General features: G+C 35.4%; 1 protein-coding gene across 3 annotated transcripts in view; it reads right to left on the reverse strand.

Annotated features, from left to right (window-relative positions):
- Positions 1 to 21,160, reverse strand: part of LOC117123170 (PHD finger protein 20-like protein 1) — a 43,387-nt gene that overhangs the window by 15,204 nt on the left and 7,023 nt on the right. For 2 of the 3 annotated variants that reach the window (XM_033269021.1, XM_033269022.1), the window contains exons 6-7: positions 20,683 to 20,783; positions 10,052 to 10,124 (exon numbers count right to left, since the gene is read on the reverse strand). In XM_033269021.1, the coding sequence (XP_033124912.1) occupies positions 10,052 to 10,124; positions 20,683 to 20,783 (174 nt within the window). Of the gene's footprint in view, positions 1 to 10,051; positions 10,125 to 14,834; positions 18,805 to 20,682; positions 20,784 to 21,160 lie in introns of those variants that run through there. The other variant, XM_033269023.1, reaches the window with a different exon arrangement.

Consider the following 21,160-nt stretch of genomic DNA (forward strand, 5'->3'; position numbering starts at 1 on the left):
AAATCTCATAGAAAATTCTTCATTATTGTAACTGTATGTACACAATGTTCAAATAAAAATCTGCATCAGTTATATGCGATATGCCTTGCAAATTGAGATGCAATTAATCAATATTAAAGGATAAAGATTCTATCCAGAATGTGAACTCGTCAGACATCATCACTACTATCATCATCGTTGTCGCGTTGCTGCCATTTTTGCGCGACTATCATCATTATTTTCATCCTCATAATCATTTAGGATTATGCAAACACAAGGTGTTACCTATTAGTCTAAAAAACCGGTGACTACATTTTGTGGGTGAGAAGACCAAAGTTCAATGATATTGTGGCATTGAAATTAAACACGCACTGGCTGCAGCGCCACCTATTGGTAAATAGAAGGTTGGAACTTGTGTTGATGAGCCATGATTGAATAACAGGACAGAGAACCATATCATGATGAGTTCTAGTGTTTGTACATAATATGCGTAGTTACATATAATACTACTGTACAATACAACATGACAGATATGGTCACAGAAATTCAAATCATCACATTAATAAGGTTTAAATGCAAAAGGTAATCAATAAATTATCAAAATATTTAGTGGAAAGGTACATACTGGTCTAAAAAGAGGTGATGAAATTTTAAAGGTGAATGTCGCAGAATGTGAATTGGTTTTGTTTTCTGTATTCTTTAGTATTCAGGGACATGGCAGATTTATGCACTCTATGGGATGACTGCTCTAGTTTTTAAGTTAACTGCTGCTGTTTTTTTTTTTTTCTTTTTCATGATTGTTATTCTATTTTTAGGACATTTTACTAGATTACAGATATTTTGTTATCTCATCATGTCTTCCAGGTGTTTTTTTTTTTTTTTGATGTTCTGGTGCTCATCACATACTAGGTTATTATTAACTTGAGGTAAAAGTCAGATATTTTTTTTAAATCATGATTTACAGACATTTTATTATGGAATACCTTTATATTTATTGCCAGAAATGTCAGGGTCAAAGGCAAAAGTGTGTTTGAAACAAGCCTTGTTGATGGATCCAAACAACATGTGTGAGTGAACTAAAGATAATTGAGTGATTAAACAATATAGCAATGGAGCGGAGTTGAATAGCTTCATGGTTAAAATGCTTGCCTTCCAAATCCCAGGGTCCTGGGTTTAATTCCGGTAAAGATTTTTTTCTCACGACCAAAACAACTCCACTCCCTTAAGCCTCACATCTGAGATTTAGTTTTTGTAAAGCATTGTGTGTGTATGTTTGCCTTGCGTAGGGATTGTCATCTTCAAGTAGGACAGTGATATATTCGCTATTGACAATCCATGGTGCATGTGTTGTGCGCCTAAATAAACATTACTCATTAATATTGTTCTATTTTTTTGGTTCAAAAGCCAGTAATTTAATGAAATACATAGGTTTTGAGCATTTAATCTTCATTTTCGTATTCCGAATTTATATTAGGCGGAAGTATATAGTTGTTACACATTTAACATGGACAAAGAATACACAATTTTAATACTAAAGTTTATTAATAACTGATTAACATTAAAAAGTTTCAAATAAAATCGAGGCTATTCCATTTTCTCATTAATATGCATAGCACCTGTGAATTTACATATATTTGCATATCAATTACTATTTTTAAGTTGTCTTTACATCCAATAACAAGTTACAGGATGGTATGCTGCTTAAGATAAAATTCAGTTACAAAATGCAAAAAACAAATTCAATGTTTAAAAAGAAATCAAATGTTTTAGTACATAGTAAATAAAATAAAGTTGTGTTGAGAGGGAAAAAACCAGATAAATCCAAGGCTTTAAACCTAGTTCCACAAGTTTTATCACCGAGGGTATGGACTTAAATTGTCTTGCAATGATATAAAAAGACATGGTGCTTCAAATGATTTGAGCCTAGGACTCCTGGTATTAGAGGGAAAGCACCTGAACCACAAATGTCATTAACAGTAACTAAGTTTCTGTGTGTCTACACTTTCCATTTATGCTTTCTCTAATGTCAGACATGTTGTTATAAACATCACCAAATAAGGCTTCAGCCTCAGCAAGAATAGCTTGCAGTCTGACAGGATCTAGGGTTTCCTTTATTTTTACAGAACCATCACTAAATCGTCTGGCACCACCTATATAACTGGAATTGCTCAGTTCCTCTTTGGTGAAGAGTTTCGCCATCATCTTTAGGATGAAGGCCTGTCCTGGTTTTGATCTTGTTTTGGATAAATCATAGCAGGAGAGGTAAATTGCCCTATGAACTTTGAACCCTGCACCATCGTCACTACCAATGAAAATTTTGTCTCCTGGTTGAGACATCTTATCCTCAATCCGCTTCAACGCTAATTTAGATTGATGATCTTGCATTAGAGTTAACTTCTTTCTAATTTGTTTCATTTTCTGGACAGCAGAAGATTTTGCATTTGTTGCAAGAACTTTCTTATTTTGATTGTACATTTGAATCAGTTTGTTATTATGTACAGACATTTTATGCTGGTTGATCGATTCAATATCTGGTGTCTGTGGAGAACTGCATATCTCTGTTCCAAATTGAGTGCGAGATGTGTGAGGGCGATTCATATCATCTTGAGATTCTAAAACATTCTGTAACAAGATTGTATGAGAGCTTTCTTCTTGTGCACTATCACTTCTGTCACTATTTATAGCTTTCTGAATATACATAGGCACTGGTGAAGTGTGCATTTCATCATTCGAATAGTGAACGTTAGAATGGCTTTGGATTTCCTCAAGTGATCTGGTGTCTTCTGGCAGATTTTTATTATTACCATGGGATATTTTTTCTGGTGGACATTGGGTCATCAAAGAAGATTGTTCAGAAAGTGTCACAATGTCCAAGTCAGCAAAACCTGAATGAGGACGTTCTTTACCAGGAAAAACAGTTTTGATGCCAGAGCGTTGGGATGTAAAATCCCAGATGGTAGTACTGTCATCTGCATCACTACTGGGGACTTCTTGTTGTAGCTGACTCACCAAGTCATTTTCAATATGGTTTGAAGAAGTAGTTGCTTTCTTAGTGCAAGACTGTTGGGAAGTATAATCCCAGATGGTAGCACTATCATCAACATCACAGCTTTGAACTTCATGCTGCCGTTGACTCACCAGGTCATTTTGAGTTCTTTTAATATGAGTTGGATGGATGGATGGATTGCACTTTGCCACCAAAGTATTTACCTTCTTTAGCATTTCTTGAATCTGGGTAAACATTATCTGTTGATTTTGTTCCACTCTGCATAACCTTTTGTTTACAGTGTCTAATTTGACCAGTTGGCTCTGCATTAGGTGCTGCCTCTGCTCAATGGATGATAAATTTGCACCAAGAATGTGAACAGCCGATAAAGTTCTTTCAATTACATCACTATTATCGTCATCATAATCAGTTGAATGAAAATTTAAGTGACTTCCCTCAGTCCCAGAATTAATCTCGATATCTGGTGATTCAGTATTCCTGCCTGCATACACTTTATTTACTTGCTCTCTCAAGGAATTTGGGAGATGCGATTCAGCAGAATCCAATCTAGTTCCATTTCCATTATCTGGCACTTGTTCAACATTTCCCTTGCTTTGTCCAAAGGCATTTTTAAAAGAGTTACCATCTGAGTACGAAGAATGTACACTTTCACAAAAGATATCAGACACATGTGCTGCGGATTTGGCGATTCTCTTGGGTGTTGTATTTTTACGGCGTCTATCCATATTCCTCTCTCTGCACACCCGACCTGGCGCGTCAACCACAGGGTAAATCTCTGTGCAGAAAGAGGAAGAGAGCGAATGTCAAACGTTAAACACAGCATATCCAATGTTGTGGTGAGGTTAGTCTGGTTAACGTCATGCAGGATAGTGGTCCTCAAGTCAAGATAAATTTTATCTGTTATATACATAAAACAATGGTGGGTGTATTCACTAAGCAATAACATGGGATCTCTATAAACAATGAACGAGTAAGAAACAATGTTTGCATGAAAGGTTAGAGTAAAACAACATGGGATGAATTTTTTTCATAAAAAAATATTAAAATAAAGATGATAATTTGGAGGTGTATCTCTATACCAAACTTTCAACTATCAATTTATGCTTTCATATACAATGGAATTATAAATAAATTCATAAAAATATATTCTCATGTGTGAGGTTCATATGTGTGGCCAAGTTCAAAACATTCACGTTTAGTAAGACTTATGTTCCGTAAAAGTCCAATGTAAACTGGTACTAAATTTACTAAATTCTAATAATTTTTATGCACAGGATATTATGGCTTGAGGAGAAGTGAAAGGGCAGCCTTACCTATGCTAAAATGATTGCTTTTTGGAGCCCATTACATAACAGAACACAGGAGTCCGAGTACTATACTTCTATGAGTGTATTCATTTCCATATTTTTCAAAACAAATTTAGATTACAGTTAGTAAAATTAGTTATCTGTGTCATCACCTAATAATTAATAAATAATTAATTTGAGGATTGATGATTGTAGTCCACATCAAGATGTGTATTTACTAATCCTTTGAAGTTTATAATCTCCCTTGTGGCAATTTTATTGTTTTGTATTGTATGATTATATAACAAATCAAAATCTGATCTGATCTTCATTATTTTAATTGTTCATGTACACAATGTAAAAATCAAAATTTGCATCAGTAACATGTGATCCTTGTAAATTTATAATAAGAAATCAATTTTAATGACGTTGAAAGGAAACCGGTTCTACCCAGAATGAATAACTTGCCAGGCATCATCATCACCATGACCAATTTCACCATCATCACTGGTATCCATTGGAATTATCTCCATCACAAGCATCATCATCATTATCACCGCCATCACTATTGCTCCCTTTGTTGTGACACTGCCCTTGTCATCATCATAATCATCATTATCATTATAAATCATTTAAAATTATGCAATCATAAAATTTATAGTGTACCTATTGGTCTATAAAGAAAGAGGTGACTAAATTTTGGGGGGTGAGAAGTATTTCATTACCAGCCTCTTCACAACATATTGAAATATATTGAGTCATACATATATATTATCTTTAATGTAAAATGTATAATGTTATTCTTTAATATTGATATAAACAATAGGCCTACTTTTTATTTAAAATATATTGTCACACAACAAGAACTCTCTTGTGTTAAGTATATGTGTTAAAACATAGTTTTTGAAGTACAAACCTATAGTAATGAATTTTTGCTGCAATATATTACTGACGTTGGAATTTTTGGCGGTCAGGTAGTCGTTAAAAAAAATTTCAGCAGTTTTAAACGGCTGAATGCTAGCCAAGTAAGTTCAAATACGTTGACTGTATATATGGGTAGTACTAGTTAACTATGATTCCTCAAAATTTAGAGATAAAGAAAATTTTATCAAAATCTCAGGTTATTACTGTGTTAATGTTATACTGTAAGTGTAAGCCACATATGATTACAGTGTATTTACTAATTTATTGCCAGAAACTTCAGAGGGAAAAGCCAGGCACTCCCTGCGTCTGATGGTCGTTAGCAGACGTGATTCTAAGAACACAATGCAACAACGCGCACGCAACGGATCATTTTTAATGACAATCCGTTCAGACTCCCACTGACAATCAATTAAATTAATTAAAAAATTATTGAAGCCTGGTTCTCACGAGAGCCCTATTATCCGGATCGGGAGCTAACCATTAGCGATAACCGTTAGCACCTGCGTGAGAATGCCCGATCGGTTACCGCTAACGGTTAGCAAGCGCTATTGGTTAGCAAGTGAGCGTGTTTTTATCATCAACCAATCACACGCACATGTTTACAATTTATTTATATTTCAAGTTTATAGTTGACTGTACAGTTGAACTTGAATAAGTCGAATCCAAAATGCCACTGAAATATTGAAATTATTTGACTCAGGCACAGTCGACTTTAGGCAAGTTTAACTGTATAGCTGTTACACATACAGAATACAGAATTTTAATTTTTTTTTTAAACTAAAAAAGTTTATTATATATTAATAAATGTTTAACATTAAAACATTTTAATAAAATTGAGGCTATTCAATTTCACTATTACTGTAATACTGTATGCATAGCACCTATGAATTTACATATACTTTCATATTAATTATTTTTATTAAGTTGCCTTCAGTTACAGGATGGTAGCTGCTTATATTTAGTTTATTTACAAAATGCTAAAAATGTTAAAAATCAAACACAGTACATGAAATACAAATTGTGTTGGGAGGAAAAAATATTTTATAAACCCTGCCTTGAAACCAAGACAGTCTCGTCATCAGGGTTTGGATTAAAATTTTCTTTAGCCATGATAAAAACATGGTGTTTCAAATGATTTGGGCCCAGGAAGATAGCACCTGAACCACAAATGTCACTAAGATTAAGTTAGGTCATCTGAAATTCAAGGGCCCTCTTAAATAAAATGAAATAAACATGATGCTTTTACCAGCGAAGTGTCTTTTGGAGGCTAATAGTGAGTGGAGTTGTTTTTGGTCGTGAGAAAAAGTCCTGCTGTCACAGGAATTAAACCTCTGCGCGTCTACACTTTCCATTTATGCTTTCTCTAATGTCAGACATGTTGTTATAAACATCTCCAAACAAGGCTTCAGCCTCAGCAAGAATAGCTTGCAGTCTGACTGGATCTAGAGTTCCCCTGATTCTCACAGAACCATCACTAAATCGTCTGGGACCCCCTATATAACTGGAATTGCTTAGTTCCTCTTTGGTGAAAAGTATCCCCAGCATCTTCACAATGAAGGCCCGCCCTGGTTTGGCTCTTATCTTGGAAAAGTCATAGCATTGGAGGTATATTGACCTGTGGACCTCGATCCCTGCATCATCACTACCGATGAAAATATTGTCCCCTGGTTGAGACATCTTATTCTCAAACCTCTTCAATGCCATTTTAGATTGCTGATCTTGCATCAGAGTTAAGTTCTTTCTGATTTGTTTCGTTTTCTGGACAGCATAAGATTTTGCGATGGCATTTGGTCCACAGACATTCTTCTCTTGATTGTAAATCTGAATCAGTTTGTTATTATGTTGTGCAGACATATTATGCTGGTTGTTTATCGATTCCATATCTGGTGTCTGTGGGGAACTGCACACATCCGTTCCCAATTGTGTCAGAGATGTGTGAGGACTATTCATATTATCTTGAGATTCTACAACATTTTCAAAAAGAGAACATCCTTCTTGTGCACTATCACTTTTAAAACTATTTCTAGCTTTCTGAATATGCATAGGCACTGGTGAAGAGTACACTTCATTATTTGAATAATGAAAATTACAATGGCTTTGAATTTCCTCAAGTGATCTGGTTTCCTCTGGCAGATTTTCAATACTACCATGGGATAATTTTTCTAATGGATATTGGGTTATCAAAGTGGATTGTTCAGAAAGTGTCACAATGTCAGAATCTGTAGGACCTGATTGAGGATGTTCTTCCCCAGGAAAAACAGGTTTGATGCGAGAGCATTGGGACGTAAAATTCCAAATGGTAGTATTGTCTTCTGCATCACTGCTGGATACTTCTTGCTGCAGCTGACTCACCAAGTCTTGAGATTCTACAACATTCTGGAATTGGATTATATGAGAGTTTCCTTCTTGTGCACTATCACTTCTGACACTATTCCTAGCTTTCTGAATGTACACAGGCACTGGTAAAGTGTGAACTTTATCATTCGAATGGCTTTGGATTCCAAGTGATCTGGTTTCTTCTGGCAGATTTTTATTATTACCATGGGATAATTTTTCTGGTCAATATTTTGTTATCCAAGAGGATTGTTCAGAATGTGTCACAATGTCAGAATCTGTAGGACCTGAATGAGGATGTTCTTCACCAGGAACAACAGTTTTGATGCCAGAGCGTTGGGATGTAAAATCCCAGATGGTAGCACTGTCATCTGCATCCCTACTGGAAACTTCTTGCTGCAGCTGATTCACCAAGTCATTTTCAATAATGTTTGAAAATGAAGTAGCTGCTTTCTTAGTGCGGGACTGTTGGGAAATATAATCCAAGATGGTAGCACTATCATCAACATCACAGCTTTGAACTTCATGCTGCCGTTGACTCACCAGGTCATTTTGTGTTCTTTTAATATGAGTTGAATTACCCCACATGGAAGCATTGTCAGCATTAGGGCTCACATCTTCTTGGTGCACCTGACTTGCCACTTGTTTTCTCTGAATATGGTTAGATTTTGATATGGCTGATGGATTGCACTTTGCCACCAAAGTATTCACTTTCTTGAGCATTTGTTGAACTTGGGTAAATATCATTTGTTGATTTTGTTCCATTCTGCATAACCGTTTGTTTACTGAGTCTAATTTGACCAGTTGGCTCTGCATTAGGTGCTGCATCTGCTCAATGGAGGCTAAATTTGCACCAAGAATGTGAACAGCTGAAGATCTTTCAATTACATCACTATTGTCATTATCATAATCAGTTGAATGAAAATAAGATATGTTACTTCCATCAGTCGTAGGATTAATGGCAATAAAATCTGGCGATTTAGTACTCCTGCCTTTATACCCATTCACTTGCTCACCTAAGATATTTGGGAAATGCGAGTCAAAAGAACCCAATCTAGTTCCATTGCCATTATCCGGCATCTGTTCATCATTTTCCATGCTTTGTCCAAAGGCATTTCTAAAAGAATTACCATCTGAGTACGAAGAATGTGTATTTTCGCGAAAGATATCAGACATGTGTGCAGCTGTTTTGGCAATTCTCTCCGGTGTTGCGTTTTTATGGCGTCTATCCATATTCCTCTCTCTGCACACCCCATCTGGCACGTCAACCACAGGGTAAATCTCTGTGCAGAAAGAGGAAGAGAGCGAACGTCAAACGTTAAACACAGCATGTCCAATGTTGTGGTGAGGTTTAGTCATGCAGGATGGTGGTCCTCAAGTTTGAGATTCTACCGCTCAAATTGCTACTGAGGTTCGACTGTCTTGATGTTGTCAACACTTTCAGATTGTGTATCTAATCAAGGATTTATATTTTTGATATCTAGAATTTATTTCTTTCAATAGCAAATTATAATACAGATCTCCTTCCAATTAAAGACCAGATTAAAGACCACTTTTATTGTTGTCATATATAACAAAAATACTATTATGTATATTATTCTTTTAGTGCCAGTCTTTAATTAGAGGGAGTCTAATTAGAGCCCAAAACTGCTAAAGACCATGGAAACCCTGGTCCCAAAATGATCTTTGATTGGAGGCAGACCTGTCTTTGGTAATTGTTTCAATTTTACGGTATAGCAATCAATCTCAATGTCTCTTTATTTCCTAAATGTATTTATATGTTTTTATAAATGTAATGCAATCAAATTTAGCTATCCACTGTCGATATCGACTGTAAAATTATATGCCTGAATGGACGGACGGACGGAATGAATGAATGGACAAATAAATACTTGATCAAGCTCTTGCATGAAAATTAGATAAAATGTACTATATTGTGTTGGACAAATTTTCTGCATTATTTGATCAAACATTTTAATCCACTTTTGTTTAATTGTTTAACTCTCTATAATTTTACGAGTATATTTTCTTGTATAAATGTATTCTGGAATAGTAATTAGGATCATAATATTTCAGTAACTGAAACCAAAACAAATTAACAAACAAAAGCTTCAATGAGACTATTACTCACTGTCACACTTCGACACACAAAAAATGCAATAAAAACAATTTTGAAAAAAAAACCCCCATGAAACACAAGATATAGCATGATTCACAAGTAACAAAAGACAAAGTAATAATAATGTTTGTTAACTTTTTGTTCTGAATAATTTTAGGTAGTTATCGCCGCACGACGTTAACCTTAACTTTAACGTTAGTACCCAACAATCAGCGCAATAGCTCCGGCCCTTTTGCAAACAAATCGAAATACGCATGCGCAAACCCATAAACAACATACATTGAGCACGTAAAATCCTGAAATTAACATACTCCGCAACGCAAGATGAATAAATTATGACGTCATCTGTTAACGTTAAGATTAATGTCGAGCGGCGAAAACTGCCTATTAAGTTATGCATACCTGAAGAGGAGCCTTGTGAAGTAGAAGAAGCCGAAGAATGTGATCTCGGTGCCTCTAGTGGAGGGGTTGTCATCTAAAAGAAATTGAAAGCCATAATTCTTGTTACATGCTATATAATTATCTGCTTGAAGAACAGAAAAATAATAATAATAATGATCATTTATTGTACACTTAATTAATTTCTTGTATTTACTTAATATTTTTTTAAAAATCTGTTGCAATTGAATTCTGTTAAAAGGAAGTGAATAAGTGTTGATTTGTTATTTATTTATTTATTTACTTATTCTCAACTTTTAACCACTGGTCTCCCATTGGGCCCTGGATGAATAAATGAATGAAATATCACAATAACCAACCTATTATAGGCAGTGTTCTTCCAAATGAAAAATCTTTACTGGTTAATTTGACCATGAAAATTCAGCTATGCGCGCAGAGGCATTACCCGTTTTGACTGGGGTTCAATGACATGAAGAAACAACAACATTCATACCTTAGGCATAAACTGGAATGATGTTTATTAAAAGAGTGCCAATCTAGACTACCTAGGCCTAATCAGTAATTTTTTTTTATTTTAAAACTCAAAACTTTACTGGTTGGCCAGTAATTTGTACCGGTAAAATTGATGGCTAAAATGGCTTCAACTGTATAGGGATGCTACTGTATACAACCATTGATAAAACAGACTCCAGTTTAGAACAACGAAATGATCAATGTACCCTTATAGGGTTCGGAGGGGTCATAAGAAAGTTAAGTTTTGCACTCTTTAAAATTAAGAACAAAAATAACCAGGACACATTGGGCATTTCCGCTATCCCCCTTGGAACATACGCAAAAACGTATGTTTGTGGGACAACATGTGTTTGTAGGACATGTGTGTATTCCTAGCCCTGTTGTGATTGGTCAGTTGTTAAGTTTGATTGACACTCTGGAAGAGTCTACTGCCTACTCTCTTCCAAATTGTGTGCAAAGTTCATAAAATGTGTATGTATTAGTAGGCATGTGCCTGGACATGTGAACATGGACCAACGACCAACAGCTTAAATCCTGTACAGTATCTGAAAGACAGCGTGCTATCATTAACTCACACAAGTATTTTAGCCCTCTGGCTGAAACACAAGTAGAGCTAAACTGCTCTCATTGGAATATTATGAATTGTTGCTGTGAGTGCCATTCAGCTTTTTTGTGTAATTTAAATTTTAGCAGTGGCGGTGCCAGCGTCTGAAATCTGGGTGAACAAGTGAGGAGGGAAAAGGTAAAATGTAAGGAGGGGGGGGGGGTAAATACATTGCTTGTATTGATCGTAATAAGCACACTACTGGATAAGCGACTGCCCTGCATCAACTTTACTCGCAATTGATATCCATCATTAGGTTGGGTGGGGAAAACTGGGGGAAAGGGCAGCAATATTTTCTGGAAGAGCGAATTCCCCTTGCCCCTGTAGTGCCACCACTGGTAATTAGCTTTCAACTAAATAAACAAAAGGTTTCCTTGCCAATTATTTGACACCCCATTTCTACATAGTTTCAAAGTAGATGGAAAAAAATGATTTTTCTAACCAAGACAGAAAAAGCATATCCAACGATAAACTCGGGAATGAACGAGATAGATTTCTGAATATTTAAAAACTTGGGAGAAAAAGAGGCGTAACCACCCTTTTTCCCCAGGGTCAGATTAACATAGGGGCTCTTAGGGGCACCACAACCCCGATGGGGAAAGTAGGCCCCCGAACCCCAAGAAAAGTCACCAAAAATCTTGTTTAGCTACAGAGTATTTAGGCCCACTTGCAATTATAGTCCCCACAGCAATTTTATCCGGCCCTGGTCTCCCCAGTTTTTAAATATTCAAAAACAGTTGTACAGTACAACATATCAAAACTTGTTTTTTCCCCCAGAGCCTAGCTTTAATGTAGTGGCTGGCATACATAAAATGGGTTTAAATGGCAGAATGTCAGTAGTAAATCAACAAAAAAATTGAATTGATTTTGATCTGTGTTATTGGTTGGTAACTATATGTGATATTTTAATAGGATCAATTTTGTTTAAAAAAAAAAAGATTGTGAAAAAAAGATTGACCTGTACTTAGTATTCTTGGCTCGAGACCCTTCCCCAACCCTGGTTTATTAAATTAGTTAGATTTGCCTTGAGTGGGTTTGTTGACTTGTAATTAGTAATTTCTTCCATTCCAATTAATGCAATACCACATGCTGTAAACATCAGAATCTGTACTATTGTCAGAACTTTGGAGGATGTTTGAAGTGGTCAGGCCTGCTTATCCAGACAAGTTCAATAACAAAAGCTTTATCATATCAATTGATTTTCCTTTATCTTTGATTTAAAGACTTTTCCATGTAGTTTGTATTAAGTATAAGTTAGTTAAACACACCGCATTTAAGGGTGTGTGATACAAAGGCATACGTTCGAATCTGTCTCTTATACACATCTAGATGTGTATAAGAGACAGCTACTGGATAAGCGACTGCCCTGCATCAACTTTACTCGCGATTGATATCCATCATTAGGTTGTGGGGAAAACTGGGGGAGAGGGCAGGAATATTTTCTGGAAGAGCGATCCCCATGCCCCTGTAGTGCCACCACTGGTAATTAGCTTTCAACTAAATAAACAAAAGGTTTCCTTGCCAATTATTTGACACCCCATTTCTACATAGTTTCAAAATAGAGGGAAAAAAATGTTACAACTGATTTTTCTAACCAAGACAGAAAAAGCATATCCAACAATAAACTCGGGAATGCTTAACGAGATAGATTTCTGAATATTTAAAAACTTGGGAGAAAAAGAGACGTAACCACCCTTTTTCCCCCAAGGTCAGATTAACATAGGGGCTTTTAGGGGCACCACAACCCCGATGGGGCCCCGAACCCCAAGAAAAGTCACCAAAAATCTTGTTTAGCCACAGAGTATTTAGGCCCACTTGCAATTATAACCCCAGTCCCTACAGCCATTTAATCCGGCCCTGGTTTTTAAATATTCAAAACAGTTGTACAGTACAACATATCAAAACTTGTTTTTTCCCCCAGAGCCTAGCTTTAATGTAGTGGCTGGCATACAAATTAAGGGTTTAAATGGCAGAATGTCAGTAGTAAATCAACCAAAAAATTGAATTGATATTGATCTGTGCCATTGGTTGGTAACTATATGTGATATTTTAATAGGATCAATTTTGTTAAAAAAAAAAAGATTGTGAAAAAAAGATTGACCTGTACTTAGTATTCTTGACTCGAGACCCCTCCCCAACCCTTTGTCATCGGGCAAACTTGCTCTTCTCATGATGTGTTTTTATCTGTGGGCTTTGTATTCAAATGTTTATAAATCAATTAAAAAATAAGATCAATTCTATCTTATATTTTGAATGTTTATGGGATTTGTTAATAGATTTTAGTACCAGACAGTAATAATGTGTTTCTTTTACATTTTTGCATATTTGGTCATTTAAAGTATACTGTATTAGTATTTCCTGATTGTTTTTGCTGTGATACTTGTGTTGCAAGTGGAAGCGGTTGGCGCATCGGTTGTGGCTTGGACTCCCAACCTTGAGGTCAGGGGTTCGGAACTCTCACTGTGCAAGTTGCTTGTGTCCTTGGGCAAGGCACTTTATCTACCTTTGTCTCTCTCTACCCAGGAGTATAAATGGGTACCCAGTGGTTTACTACTGGGGAGGAAAAAAGGCGGCGTGGAAAGGAACTGGCCAGCCTACCACACAATACCGAGGCTTAGTACAAAGGGTTCACAGCTCATTCTTCTACGTTCAGTAATGAACACAGGACAACCTTTACCTTACTTGTGTTGCATGCTTATTAAGATGTGCTGAAATCTGTAAAATACTCATATATTCAATTGCTAATAAAAGGATCTCTTCCGGAAAATCTTATCGCATTTTGCTGAGTCCATTGGATAGTTGCCTACATACAGGAAGGCAAAAAAACCGCATGCAAATATTCTTAATTACCTGCGGAATACATTGTTGTTTTCGGCCCTGGGATAAAAAAAAAAAATCTATTTACTTTCCATGAGATGCAGATCAAAACAGTTCAGTTTTCATGGTTTATGCTCTGTCCAGATTTAATAAATTTTCTTTACATGCACATTCATGATGTGCCTATTTATGATCACAAAATATTTATGACCCCTCAAATTACAGGCTACTTTTCTGTTGTCCAAAGTAACAAATTTCTTTAACCCTTTCCAGTCTGCCACATTACCTTTGCCTGAGGCTGTACCAAAGCTGGGAAATTACATCATCTACACTAAATGTCAGGTTTTTACTGGGCGCAGGAATTTTATTTGGTCTAAATACAGGATGCCCTCTACAGAAATACACCTACATCACACTCAAAAAATCCTATAGAGGGCAGCCTAGCCATAAAATAATTATCATGAAAGCTATACAGGGCGTACGTACGACGCCCCTCGCTATAAATTATGGTCGAATAGGGCATCGTCGTGACGCCATACGACTAGAAAGGGTTAATTTTTATTATTTTAATAGACCAAAGTTGGCTAAAGACCATGGAAACCCCAGTCACAAAAGTGTTACTGAACTGCATTCAAATATTGATTTTTAATGTTTTTAAAGTTAGTAAAGCTCAACCCAGTTTATGGGGTCGGGTGGGAAACAGACAATTATATTTTGAATTTGTAGATAAATTGTACATGCTCCCATGTTGAATATTTACAGTAAGTAAGCGTACTATTATTATTTCTTTGTTTTCTAATTGATGAACTGTATGAAAAAAATATACATTAAAATATGTAGGCACTCTTGCTATACCTTTTCTGCAAAATTCATTTATTAATTTCATATAAAATATAATTAGCACAAATCAATATTGCCAGTAAAGTTTATCTAAATCTATTTTTGCCATAAAATATAAATTGCAATTAAATCCAATAATATTGCTGATAGCCTATAAATTATATAAATGTTTAATGGCATTTGTGTACACTATTTCAACAATGTTGCTAGGCCTGATTATTTGAGAACGTTAATAGATAAAACACAAGACAATAGTAGTACAATACATGCAAATGAAATCTGATTACATTGGACATTTTAAGGAATAAAAAAAAGGTACTGTAATTATATAACTATAATATTTAAAAAAAAAACATTCAAAGTAATAAATAATAATATTGTATGTACAAAAAAAAAATTGTTCATAAGCACACTGATATTATCCTGATGATCATTATAACAAGAAGTTAAGAATACTGTATTTGTCCAACAAACAAGCCCTGCAGCTAATTTTATTCTACTTACAAAAGATACAATTTCAATTATATTTACAGTTTCTGTTCTCTAAAGGTAATTATGGACAAAACTTCTGCTTTTGAAAATAAGCAATTAAAGTTGCCTGGAAAAAAATTTATTTGTACAATTGTTGAAACTGAAACTGCGATACATAACTGTCCTTAATTGTGAAACTAAAATTTGAAACAAAAATTCATCTATAAAAAGAGATTTTAAAAATCACTTTTGAGTCATATTTTTCAAGACAAACTTTTACATTTTCCCCCTTTCACAAAAGATTTAGATTTAAACAATAAAAGTTTGAAATTGTTATTTATAATTACAGTAGTACTGCCTAAGTTGAAATTAAGTATTCAACTTTTGAGGATTGTGTAAATATTGGAGTAGACTTTATACTCAGTATTGATTTAACAATTATGGATACAAAATCCTGAATATATACTTTAAGTATCTTTATTTTGAAAAAATACAAATTAAAAGAATAAAAAAATATAGCATGTTGCAGGCAAAGTGGCAAATTGAATAACATTTTAAAATACAGATCTCCTTCCAATTAACGACCCCTTTTGTGATCGGGGTTTCCATGTTCGTTACAGCTTTGGTCTCTATAGAATAATAGAGAAGACATTGCTAATTTGGGACCACAGAAAAGTGGTCTTTAATTGGAGGTGGTCATTAATTGGAGGGGTTTTTAATTATAGATGGAGACCTGTATATAATTATTTTTATCACATCTATTACTCCAAGCCAGTACCTAAATGGGTTGGATGACAAAAAAACAAAAATACTGTAAATCAGACACTCATATTAATAAAATAAAGGTAATTTATATCATAAATTTAATACAATGTATAAATATATACAGTAAATATAAATTATCATCAAATATAGATATTTAAAAAGTAAAAAAAAAAAATTACACTCAGGAACATAAACTTACTATAACAAGTTTAAAAAATAAAAATAGTGTATTAATTTTTTTATAAAAAATATAATTAAATTAATCTTTTTGTATGTTGTTGAATGCAGCGCAACGGCACTTGCAGTTTATGACTTCTCTCAACATACTATCAGACAGTAGATCTCCATTGAAATCAGGGAACTCCTTCTGGGCTTGCATCAAGATAACCTGCAGACGAAAGGGATCCAGAGCATTCTTGAATGTCCGCCGTGATTTCCAGACAACCTCTCCTGCATCTATTCTGGAGCTTGCCAATTCCTCATTCGTGAATAAGGTTGATAAAAGTTTTCTAATAAAGTATGTAACCGACTTGCTTTTGTTCTGAATGTCATGATATACGCTCTTTGGAATTTCCATTTTGTACGGATGGCTTCCAATAATAACCATCTCAATAGAATCTTTATTAAAGTTGTCTGATCTAAAAGCAGAATCCGATGGAGATTCTTGGCAGAATATCTTGTGGTGAGATGGTACAAAATTATTCCCGCTTTTAACATAATTTGGTCCTCCAGTCCTGGAAGAACTTGTAGAAAGGAATGGCATTGGAGGTCTCTTTGTGTTTAGAACTGTAGACAGTGGGCTTGGTTGATAGTACTTAGGATATGAAAGACTATGTTCTTTCAAGAAACCAACTCTGTTCCTCCGAGACTCTGAGAGCTGGCCATTGCCTCTAACAATACCTGGTTTATGGGGTTGAGGTATCTGGTAGTTTTTTCTCTGAATCGTCTGGGTGATGGCTTCACATTCTTTGGATTGCGAACTTACAGCGTCACAAGAAGTTAATTTCTTCCCATCACTTTTGCAGGGATCACTGACTACATTTTGATAATCATGTTCAGTGATAGATGGTCTTTCACCTGGACTGGAGTCTGTGTGATCTGACGGACTTTTTGAAACATCAAGGCATTCTTGAGTTTCAACCTCTCCATCTGACATTTCAAGTTCAATTTCTAAATCCTTATCCATATTTTGAGACAAAGCTTTTTTTTCCATGTTTATCAATTCTGGCTTAGTCGAGTTCAATAATTGGTTGTTCTGAGATGTCATAGTTCTATCAGACTGATGATTTGCATCTGCTGGAGGACCTAAGTGAAATTTACTCTTTGACCTGTCAAAGCTTACACCTCCTATAGTCTGACTTTTATTGCGGAATGGCACAGTTTTTGGTGATGATTTCTGAAAATCCTTTTTACCGTGGACAACAAAGCCCATAGGCCCACTTTTGCTAAAGTTAGAATTGGATGGCATACACCAAATTGAGCCTTTCAATTGATGTTTAGTTTTAGAAGTATCATCAAGAGAGTGACTAGCTTTCGGTAAGTCATTTGGAAAAACAGAACTGCTAAATACAGCAGTTGTACCAGATTTTCTTGTATTTAATTCAGACTGTGAGCTTGATTGATTTCTAACAATAGCCTTAATAATTCCCTTGCTTTCATTTTTGATAGTTTCCTTTACTTCATCTATGATGCATGCAACTGTTTCTGTAACAACATCACCTTTAAAATCTTCCAGTACTTTACGGTTTTCATTTAGCACATCCTTATGAACAGATTGTATTTCACATTTTACTTCTGACAAAATATCACATTGGAGCTTTCTTAACTGAGTTTCAATCGAACGGAACTTGATGTCAACATAATGTTGGAGACACTTGCAACAGCTACTGTGACTATGAGCTGGATTAAGCTTTCGATTCATAGGAGCTGTCGATAGGGAAGGATGCAAATGCTGTTGCTCAGCAGTCCTCCTATTACTGAAGACATTATCAATACTATAGCCCTTACCATCATGGCTTTCCTTAATCCTGGATTGGTCAACTGAGCCTTTTGAAAATATGGGTGCTGTAGTCATCTCTATGTTGTGACCACTTGCAGAATTAGGTATTTTGTTTGACAAATGACTGGTGTTATTAACATTGGTTCTTATTTGAGCATTTGAAAGAGGATCAACATGAATGTAGCGAGGTCTCATTCTTGGAATTTGGACTGGAATATTTAAACTGGATAGTAATCTTGAATCTTTCTGAGTGGTTTCCGAGTCTATCTTCCTCGGTTTTAGATGGTTATGTAATAGAATCGACCTATTTGGTTCAGATGGACCTTGCTGCAGCAGCTCAATCCTGGAACCTGCCTGTCTCGATCTTGAATAAATATTTTCATCATAATGATGCCACTTAAGCACTTGACCACATCTTGAAGGCTCTGATCTGCGTGCCACTTCTGACATCAACTGGAGACCATTTCCAAATGATGGAGCACATGTTGGTAATGATCTTGGTCTCGAAACTTTCAAATTAAAGTGACAACTCGTCAGCTTTGTATCTGACACAACAGTTCCTGGACTGGCAGAACTTTTGCTCTCCTCATCATCAGATTCCTCTAAATCTAAATTTGCAGGCATCATGAAATCTTCTTCATCGGAATCTCCATCTGTTACATTTGAGTAAAAGTCAACATCGTGATTATTGTGGTTGTTGCTCAACTCACTGCCCCAGCATTTGCTAACATCAACATCAGACAACTCCTACAAGTTGAAGAAAGTCGAACAGTCACAGTACGAGCTTGAGCCATTTTTTGTTTTAAAGCGAAAAGCATGAATACTGATATTTTTTGAAAGAAAATAATCTGTGAATATAAACGTTTGCACAAAGAAAAAAAAAGCTATCTAGCAAATAATATAAAGATATGCAAATATAAAAAGCATATATGCTTTGTAAGCATTATTCAACTATTAAATTAATATTAAGTGGCACCCTGAGGCCCTAGATGCAATACACAGATCTATTTATGATGATTTGTGTTCAATATACTGTATGCTGTTGTAAATATTGTAGGATTTAGTATTTTGTATGTCATTTTCTTTTTTTGTATTAAAAAAAAAGATGGCAGTGCCCCTCGTTTCCCCTTCCTAAATCTTCCCCTGCAGCCCTCTCACATAGACCAGTACCAATTTTTCAATACCAAAATTGTAAATTTTCTATTGATACAATTAAACGAAAAACACACAGTACAGATACTATGATTTGTAAACAGCAAATGTACAGTTTCAAACAAAATCAGTGGAATCAATTTGTTTTCTCTTACAATAAACAATATCTAATATAAATTGGACTGAAATTCCATTTAATTAAAAACAAAGATACACCCATGTCCTTTCCTGCCCTCCAGTGGTGAGGGCTACTTATGATGATGACAATTTCTATTTAGCTTCTTGAGATAGGCCCCCAACTTCAAGTCATGTTATTGAAGCCCAACAGTAAGTGAACACAGTTTGCCTTCTGTGAAATGAGCATGATTCAATACACTGAAATAGAACTCGTTAATGGGCCTGGGTCACAGGCACAATGCATTTGGGGGGAGGGGGCGACCTAAGGCCAGAGCAACTGTGATTACAGTATTTATGGTTATATACGTTTTTAACATCAATGAGATGTTATTGTAGTTAATAATTTAGATTTGTTTAATTTGATGCACTCTAGTTTAAGTTTTCATCAGGGCCAGCGACCAGGAATTAAGCACTGTGAGTGTACTGTAGCAGAAATATTTTCTTCATAAAATTTCTGTTAGCTTCAATTTTTGTCCTCAATACCAATTATATGGACCTTCTCGCTATCACCCAGCCCTTGGGTATTGTTGCTATGGCTCATAAAACAACAGCGTAAATATATACAGGCCTACGCAAACATGTGTTTGTGGGGAAACACATGTGTTTGTAGGACACAAGCATATTCCAGGCCCTGTTCTGATTGGTCAGTTGCTAAATTTGATTGACACTTCAGAAAGGTCAATTATCAATAAGCAGAAGCATGTATAATCACATTGGTAGGATTATTGATCGTAGGTGTCTTGATATTTGATATAATTGGGACTAGGAAAACACATTTCTTACGAAATAAAAAATACCAACGTTGTTACGAGTCAGACTGGTGAAGGCATACAAATTTCAACAGCATGTACTAGGGTTTGGAAAACACTACTCAAATAATTAGTGGTAAGCACCGTGCTAGTGTAAGTACCTCTAAAATCAGTGCTGCTCTGAAGCCACGAAAAATTTACCATTTCTGGCACAACACTAAGTATTTTCTTTTTATGGCATAAAATGTACAAAATTGAAAACGTTTACATAGATAATTATTAAAAAACTAAAATTTACCAGCAAAAAAAGGAGCGAGAATGCTAATAATATACAGTTTGCCCTCCAATTTGGGATCTGAAAATTTGTGGTCTCTGGGTTTGGTCTCCATATAGAGGGTTAGCTTATAGTGTTATTAGATTAAAGATGTTATTTGGTTCTTTGAAAAGGCGGTCTCGAATTCAAGAGGTGTCGGATTTAGAGGTCTCAAATTGCAGGCCGTACTGTAATTAATTTTTTGATTAAACTAGCGCATTAATAGTAACTGACCTTTAATCTTGGTGATGTGCTTGCATGACGTACTCTCTTTGATTGTACTGGTGTTGAATTGTTTCCTGATAAACGTCTTTTAGGCGCAGTTGGGCTGTCACCTAAGTAAAAACATGAATACACATCATAAAGAGCTTATAATCAATGCATTAGACACAAGGGTTATGTGGTTCCTCATTGATTAAAGAGTGTACCACACTGAACAAAGGTTTAGTTTAGTAGGCTTAGCGCCAGAACAGTAATCTCATGTCACTGATTTGGTTCTCTAGCACCGCATTCTTTCCCAACCTTATTTACCAAAATATTAATAGTGCTTATGGTAAAATCAGAAAAAAATTAATCCAAAAATTCCATGATTTCTTTATGTATCAAAGGTCAATGAACAAACATACACACATGTCGAATGACCTTGATACGGGCATGCGCAATTCAAACTACGAAATTACTTATTATGCTTTCATGGATTTCTTTTTACTAC

This window comes from Anneissia japonica, unplaced genomic scaffold, assembly GCF_011630105.1.
Source record: "Anneissia japonica isolate Jap-2015-1 unplaced genomic scaffold, ASM1163010v1 scaffold560_len657749_cov147, whole genome shotgun sequence".
NCBI lineage: Eukaryota > Metazoa > Echinodermata > Crinoidea > Comatulida > Comatulidae > Anneissia > Anneissia japonica.